This window comes from Symphodus melops (genome assembly GCF_947650265.1).
Source record: "Symphodus melops genome assembly, chromosome: 6".
NCBI lineage: Eukaryota > Metazoa > Chordata > Actinopteri > Labriformes > Labridae > Symphodus > Symphodus melops.
This window is the reverse complement of record NC_136696.1, coordinates 28,312,010-28,320,086: the sequence shown is the minus strand read 5'-3', so window position 1 is coordinate 28,320,086 and position 8,077 is coordinate 28,312,010. Positions and strand designations below refer to the sequence as shown.

Here is an 8,077-nt window from a genome sequence, read left to right as displayed (position 1 = left end):
TTTTGGGATTTTTTGGGGGGAATTTTTTAACTGAACGAGGAGTCACAGCTAAAAGAAAAAACTCAGTCTTCAGATGAAGAGATCAAAGAGCCGTGAACAGACGTGACGGACAACGCGGCCAATCACAACGCACGATTCAGGAAGTGAAACAAAAACAAAAAAATGTAAAGAAGGCGAGAAGAGGAGGGAACTCTTACCTCTGTGTTGGCTCTTGGACTTTCCTCCCTCCTCCTCCTCAGCATCTCCTCCTCTTCCTCCCTCGCTCTCTCCCTCCTCGCCTCCTCCTCCTCCTCCTCCTCCTTCCTCCTCTCCGTCTCTCTCCTGCTCCTCTCTCTCTCCTCCTGCTCCTGTCTCTGCGCTCGTCTGTGCGCTGCGTTCGACGCCTTCGCTGCAGGGACGCTTTTGCTCAAGGTGACCTCCTCTTCAGGCCCCGCCTCCTGGACTCCTCCTCCTCCTCCTCCTCCTCCTCCTCCTCCTACCTTGCCGAGCTCCTGCAGACGCTGCTGCCTCCGTTTCTCTCGACGCTGAGTCCAGTCGCTGAAGCCTTCGTCTTCTTCCAGAGACGGCGAGCTGCTCGGCTTCAGACCGCCGTCGTACCTGAGGACCAAACAGGAGAGTGAAGACGCTAAAGACGCTCCAGTCATCAGTAAGCGAGGACGGGGACGAGGACGAGGACGCCGGCTGAGAAGACGACGTGTCCTCATGTGACGAAGATGTGTCCAATCATTGGCGAGCAGAAACAGGAAACGCTCGCCGGACGAGATCCTGTTTGTCCAGGTTTCTTTTTCACGAGTTTGTTTTTCCATCCCGTCGACGACGAGGCCGATTGGCCAGAGAGGTCCGTCCTGTTTCTATGGCAACGGGCCTTAAACTTCACAAACGACTTTAAAATACTTCAACTTCAAAGATTTAGAAACAAACAGAAACGTTTGTATAAACTCAGCGTCCGGCGAGTCGTGTGTGTGTGTGTGTGTGTGTGTGTGTGTGTGTGTGTGTGTGTGTGTGTGTGTGTGTGTGTGTGTGTTGTGTTCCCGGGGAGTTGGCAGAAAGGAATTCACTCCACATTCCCCACATGATTAAGACACTCGGCTCGGCCCGCTGCATGATGGGAGTCTCTGCGTGATCTCACAGCGGCTGTGTGTGTGTGTGTGTGTGTGTGTGTGTGTGTGTGTGTGTGTGTGTGTGTGTGTGTGTGTGTGTGTGTGTGTGAAGTCGACACCTGCACACACACTAACAGAAACAATCACCCTGCTAACGTCTGTGAGTTCACCTGACCTCTGACCTCCTCACAGGCGGGGAATCAAACGCACTGCGTCCTGCACAGAAAGCGTTGAAACGACAGGCCGCCGCCGCCGCCAAGGCGCCGCACGCCGGCCGAGATGTGACGGAGGAGAAGGTGCTGGAGCTGTAATCAGGTGTGCGAGCGGCTGCGGCGCACGCCGGAGGTCGGTGGTAAACATTCTTCACAGGTTGTGTAATGAGAAGGCAGCTGCGTGCTTCGTCTTCACGTCGCCGCGGCGGGGAGGGACGAGCGTGTCCCGGGGGAAACGTGTGTTTTTGTTTATGCTAGCAGTAAAACGCCAGCGAGCGTGGCGTCAGGAGGAGGGCGAAAGTCACACACGGGAAAAACAACAACAGTCTGAGGGTTAGCGCCCTCGGACAGGAAGTCGTTGGACTCTCGGGGGAAACGGATGAAATATGGCGAGTACTTAATAACTTCCTGGGTTGTCATGACGACACGGACCAGGAATTTAAAGAGGTCACGTTTGCGTCCTTTAAGGGAGCGCCGTCTGAAAGCGTGCGATTAGAAGTGTTTCAATTCAGTAAAGATTGAAGGTCACGCCGCACGCCACGTGCTCGTCTGCCTGTACTTACACATTCTCGTCCGCCAGCGTCTCGTTCTCCGGTGAAGACTCTCCGTGCAGCGGGCCGCCGCCGCCAACACCGCCGCCGTTTGTCCAGCTTGAAGCCTCGCGAGCTCTTCGTCGACGCTCCCGCTCCAGCTCCTCGGCGTCCTCGATGCTCCTCTGAGTCGTCAGTCTGGGAAAAAAAAAGGAAACATGCAGAAAGTTTTCACTCAGTGAAGCTAACGACGGTGCGAAGAGGAACGCCACGGCGTTTTCCTCCTGTTGGCGTTTTTCGTGTGTTTCAGGCGCTTTGAGCTCCGGCGGGTCATGTGACCTCGGGGTCACTAACAGATCTCTAACGGCTCCCAGGCTCCATCTGATCCTCCTTTCACAGGAGGAGTGGATGTAGGCGGGACACACTTTGACCTCTGACCCTGACGCTCCCTCACCTCCTGGCCGAACAGCTGACGGCGTGTTTGACTAAAAATACGTTTCCCTGACGTCGACCTGCGAGTCACACGTCTGTCCTTCCTCTGCGGAGGTGGGAGGACGAGGCGAGAGGAAACGGAGGTGAGGAGGCCGGAGAACAGCTGGACGTGGGTCAGAAGAAGCCCACACTGCAATGCATTATGGGATTTGTAGGCAGTGTAAACCTGACACTTTTAAAAGTGAACTCAAGACTGAACTTTAACTGTGACTTTTATAATTCAGTATTTATAACTTCTTTAAGCTCCCGCGTTTCCTCGGTTCGTCACTTCCTGTTTTAATCTCGTTATTTGACCCTTGACCCTTAGAGTTGTGTTGTTGCTGTTTGATTGATCATGAAGTAAAAGCACTTTGATTAATTGATTGATAGAGTATAGCAAACGATGAAACCTTCCTCTTCATCCCTGATCAGGACAGCAGACGGAGGATTTAGTTTCTCTGTGTTTCAGTTTCTGGTTCGTCAGTTTACTGGGAGGTTTTCTGGATGTTTTTGGGAGTCGAGCTGAATCCTGTCATTACGTTTCCTCTCTGTAATCAGCGCTGCAGGATTCTGTCATACTTGGCACAGGCTCGTTTGATTAATCCTCCTCGGAGCTTCACTTCCTCCTCGTCCTCCTGCCTCTTATCACACCCGTCCTCTCTCTGTTACATCATGAAACAACTTTCACCTCCTCTGAAAGAGTCTGCCAGCTTCTTCTTCTTCTGGGTCTGTTAAATCCTGTGTTGTTGTTTCTCATGTAAAGTGACACCAGCAGACATGACCGAGCACGCCGCCTCCGACAAAAAGCTCCCCTCCTAATAAAAGCAGACAAAGTGCCTCCGAGCCCTGGAGGTCTGTGTGAATGACAGGAGGTTTAAAAGCCTTCAGAATAAAACACCTGAGCCGGAGAGTCAACAAGGAGAGCGAGCGGGGAGAGCGAGCGGGGAGAGCGAGCAAGGAGAGCGAGCGGGGAGAGCGAGCGGGGAAATAACACTCAAAGAGCTGAAAATCATTTTTGAAGTGTTGTTGTGTTTTGGCTGCTTGTTGGAGCTTTTGACTCTTTCATCTCCGTGATGGAGACAGAAACCCAGCAGATGAACATCAAACCACCTGGACTAAATCCTTGTGGCGCTCTGATCTGTCCGCACTCGTCCCGGCTGCAGCTTCATTGTCCGGCGACGATTCACCGGAACGAGAGTGAAAGAGGGATTCAGCGCCGGGCGGGGAGAAAAGGGTTGGAGGTATTAAAAGTCCTCAGCTGCTCTTTGTGTGAGCGGAGCATGCTGTCATCGGTGGGACGACTCGGCTGAATGACACAGTAATAACACGCTTCCTCCGCGGCCTGGACGCCCGCCAGGCTGCGCGGGACACAGGAGGACGGTGGGAAGACGCTTTAGAGATGAAGTCACTGTTGGGTTGAAACAAGTCGGGGCAGGCGGAGAGGGGACTGAATCACTGAGAACACAGAGACGCTCTCTCCTCGTGACGCTGGGGATCTTTTTCCTGTAAACACCTGGAGGGCCAAACGGCGTCATCACAGTTTCACCATAACTTATCAATCAATCAATCAATCAATCAATCAACAGAAATACAACAGTTTTATATAAGTTTAATATGTATGGGTTTGGTTTGATTAAGCCCGATCCCGTTTGTGTTTCCACAACCACCCGTTAGCTGCTATGTAAATTGCGTCATATGATAGCAGCTAACCGCTAACAGCTAACCGCTAACAGCTAACCGCTAACAGCTAACCGCTAACTAATAAATTCAACAAAGGAGAAAAACGCTACACAAACCAACAATGAAAGACATCCAGCAGGTCATCTCCTCTGTCACTGTCATGTGACTCTTTATTACAAGAACTCATCCAGCTTTGTTTCAGAGAAGACTGTGAAAACAATAGTCAACAGTTTAAACACGGCGGAGTTAGCCGACGTAACGTGGGAAGTGGCGATTCTTTCGATCGATCAGCGGACTGCAGTGTTTAGCTCCACCTTTTCGGGTCGGCTCAACATTCCCAAAAAGTTTCCCAGGATTAATGTGGAAACGCTGCAAAATGAGCGCCGTACCGAGACGAAGCGATCCGAACCGCTCGGTGGAAACAGGGTTTTTGTGTCTGTGTAGCTCTGCGATGCTTCAGACTGTCGGAGCGGAAAGCTGATGAACAGCATGCTAAATAAATAAACATAAATATAAGCGGTCTGTAGGGACTCGGGTTGGGAACCGAAGGGTCGCCCCGACAGATCGATCACAGCGCTCGCAGTCTGCGTTCTTTAAAGAGTAGATCCGTCACTTTAAACACCGTCGTAGACGGAGGCTTTCTTAACAAAGTGGAGAGCGTGAACTTCGGTCTTCATGCCGTCGTGAACTCTTCCAAAGATAAAAACCCACATGTGGCCCAGCTGCTGGCTCAGAGCACTTCCAGAGGAGAAAAACAGCGTGTTGGGTGTTTGGACTTTTCTCCGCCTGAGCTGGAAAGAAAACTTTCTTTAAAGTGTTCCAGCTTCACGAGCTGCTGAAGTGACGTTTCTGCAGTCACAGTTCTTCTTTGAGTCGAGATAAAAACATGTCAGATATGACTCCTGGAAACAGGAAAGCCTTCTCTGTTTACTCTGTCTGTGGGGGGGGGGGGGAGGAGGGGGCAGGAGGGGGGGGGGGGGGGGTCAGCGCCCCCCATCACTCATCAGCTGACTCCACCCTGCTGCCCAGCTCACCCCCAAAAACATTCCTCAGCCTCTTATCACCCCTGGATCGTAAACACCCACCCGTGTGAGGTCCGGGGGGTCCGAGGTCACAGCGGTCTGTTTGTTTTGAAGCAGGTATCCCGATGGGTGACATCACCGGGGGGGGCGGGGCCTCCTGCCTTGACCCACCATGATCAACAACACAGCATCTGATAAGAGCGAGACTTTCCCATCGAGATTTGGCTCGGATGCTGTCAGATGGGGGTCGAAGTGTAACAGCTGTTCCTCCTCTTCCTCTAAACCAATCAGGTCCGTCGGGTCTCGAGACCGGGACCGACTGATGTCAGTTTATTACAGAAAGATTTCAAGTTTTCTGTCTTGAATTGAAAAGTCTTTAAACTCGGTGTCAGACTGGAGCGCCTCCTGATTTTAAATCCAGACCAGTCAAGACCACCACGGATTTTATGAGGATATTTTTATGGTCTTGGTTCTGGTTCTGGTCTGACGGGCTGATGACCAATCAAAACGCAAACTTTAAATCTGGGAAGCAGCTGCAGCGTGTTTGGAAACGCAATAAACAAGCTTGCACAACGTGAGTGAGTGACTCAGTCTGACAGGCTGGATGATGGATGTCAGACGTGCTGACTCGTTGTGTTTTTGCAGCGGGCTTTGGGAGTGATGTCATCGTTTCTGTCAGCTCCTCCAGACTGACGCCATCTGTAGAGCGAGACGCCGCCGCCGCCGCCGCGTCAGCCGGCCGACTCCTCCTCCTCCTCCAGCTGTTATCTGCTTCACAAACACACCGCCCCCCGACCGCTGATCTCACCGTGACTCAGAGGCGCACACGCAGCTCGCTGACGCGTCCTGAGTGTGATCGCACGCCGCTACACGAGTGACGTCTTCAAATCCATCAATGAAGAGAAGACAACAGATATTCACCATGTTGGAAATGTCAACCTGTCAATCACATGAAGTGACGTGAACTCATGCTCAGCTCTGATGATGAAAGCCGGGCAGGAGTCAACTCGTCTGCGTTTTACTTCAAGGATTTTTAGACCAATCAGAGAGCATCTTGGTGAACGTCTCCGTGTGAACGCAGACCAGACTGGAGGTTTATGATGCAACACCGTGATGATTCAGACCCGAGTGCACGAACGCATCGATCGCCTCTGTGAGTGACTCAACGTGAAGCAGAACCTGAGAATTTGTCTCTTCTGAATCGTCCAATCAGAAGACGATCAGTGATGTTATTGATTTTGAATCGCTAACACATCACAGCAGGACGAGCTCTTGTGAAAGCTGACACAGGATGTAAAAAAATAAAAAACTCTGTCTCCTGAAGACAGGACGTGTCTCCGCCTGAAACCTCAAAAACAAAAGACTGACTCGGATGACCTTTCACCTTTGACCCCGGTCATCGACACCACTTCCCCTTTTTTTTCTCCCTGTGAGAACTAAAACTACACACAAGTGAAAGTACACATTTCTTTTAATACTGCTCCTTTGTTATGATTAATCCAGGAGGAGAGGGGTAAAATCGAAAACCCCAAATCCCCGTCCAAAATCCTGCGTGACCCAAAACACTCCCAGTAATCCCACTGTTCCCATTAGCACAGACATGTTCAGGGCTCCTGTTTGTCGCCCAGTGCAGATATGAAAAAGGCTTTTGTTCCATCCTGAACTTCTGAGGGGGAGAATTCACCTCCAGAAATGACAGCGTGATGTGTGTGTGTGTGTGTGTGTGTGTGTGTGTGTGTGTTTAAATATTAACCCCAGCTGCTTGTTTCTGTGTGTACAACAGGAACAAACAGAAACCCATCGACCACATACCTCATCAGGTTTTGTAAACCCTGTTTACTGGAGTTTCTCCTCAGCAGAGCGTTGGACATGTTGGCCTCTTTTTATTCTTCTTCTTCTTCTTCTTCTTCTTCTTCTTCTTTTTTTCTCGTAGAAACAAATCCGATCAGCCGTCCTGTGAAACTTTCTCCTTTTGTCTTCTTCCACCTCAACGATGAAAGCAGCGTCTGTCCTCCTCGTCCTGGAGCTTTTAAATGATATGTTGTGTGACTTAAAGCCTTTAAAGCTGTTTCACACACACACACACACACACACACACACCCTCTCTCTCTCTCTCTCTCTCTCTCTCTCTCTCTAAATCAAACACACTTCTCTCCTGAAATGCTCGTTGGGGAATGTCATCGAGGCTCGCAGTGACTCCCTCCTCTTTCTCCCTGTTGGAGGCTGGGTTTTCAGTCATTACACCCGTCCCCCCCCCCCCCCCGCACACACACACACACACACACACACACACACACCTCACCCCCCTCCCTCTGTCCTACATGTGGTTTTCATTGAAGAGCTCAGAGCAGTGGGGCCCGACATCTTTTTTTTTTCAGCTTTTCTCTGTTATGTCGGCTCATGTGGGCTTCCCTGAGGGGGGAATGAAAGACGACCCCCCCCCCACACACACACACACACACACACACACACACACACACCCGCAATCCGTCCGTCCCCCCACCCCAAGAAAAAAAAGAAAAAAATCCACAACTGAATCATCCCCGATTCCCCTCCCCGACATTTCAATCTCCTCCCAGAAGATAAGCCGGAGACGGCACGAGGAAAACAAAGTGAAAATATGGACGTCAAAATGTTTGAACTCGCAGATAGAAGCAAAAAGTACAAATCCAGAAGCAGCTGTAAACATGGTCAAAGCAGAAGTATACTGCCGTTAGACAACCAGCTCCATGTCTGCATGGTTAGTTCAGAGGTTATTAGCCTAGCTTAGCATAAACTCTGGAAACAGAGGTAACCAGCTAGCTTAGCTTTGTCCAGGGTGAAAAAACAACAAACACCTCCAGGCTTCTTTCTGTGTCTTGTGTTCATTCTTAATCTGACATGGTGTTACAATGATGCTCAAACTGAACATGGCTAAATGTATGTTGGAGTAATTCCAGGATGAGCCTGCAGAGGGCGCTGACAAAGAATTTTAACCAGACACCCCTTTAAGCCTCTTCCCCCCCGGCAGCCCTGCAGCGTTCTGCTCCTCGGGGGGCTTCCAGGGATCTGGCCAATCAGAA

General features: G+C 50.8%; 1 protein-coding gene across 1 annotated transcript in view; it reads right to left on the bottom strand.

Moving 5' to 3' along the window:
- Positions 1–7,202, bottom strand: part of lsp1a (lymphocyte specific protein 1 a) — an 18,502-nt gene extending 11,300 nt beyond the window's left edge. The window contains exons 1-3 of the mRNA XM_079345837.1: positions 6,828–7,202; positions 1,876–2,040; positions 198–597 (exon numbers count right to left, since the gene is read on the bottom strand). Of these exons, the coding sequence (XP_079201963.1) occupies positions 198–597; positions 1,876–2,040; positions 6,828–6,886 (624 nt within the window). The 5' untranslated portion in view covers positions 6,887–7,202. The remainder of the gene's footprint in view (positions 1–197; positions 598–1,875; positions 2,041–6,827) is intronic.
- Positions 7,203–8,077: the final 875 nt, after the last annotated feature.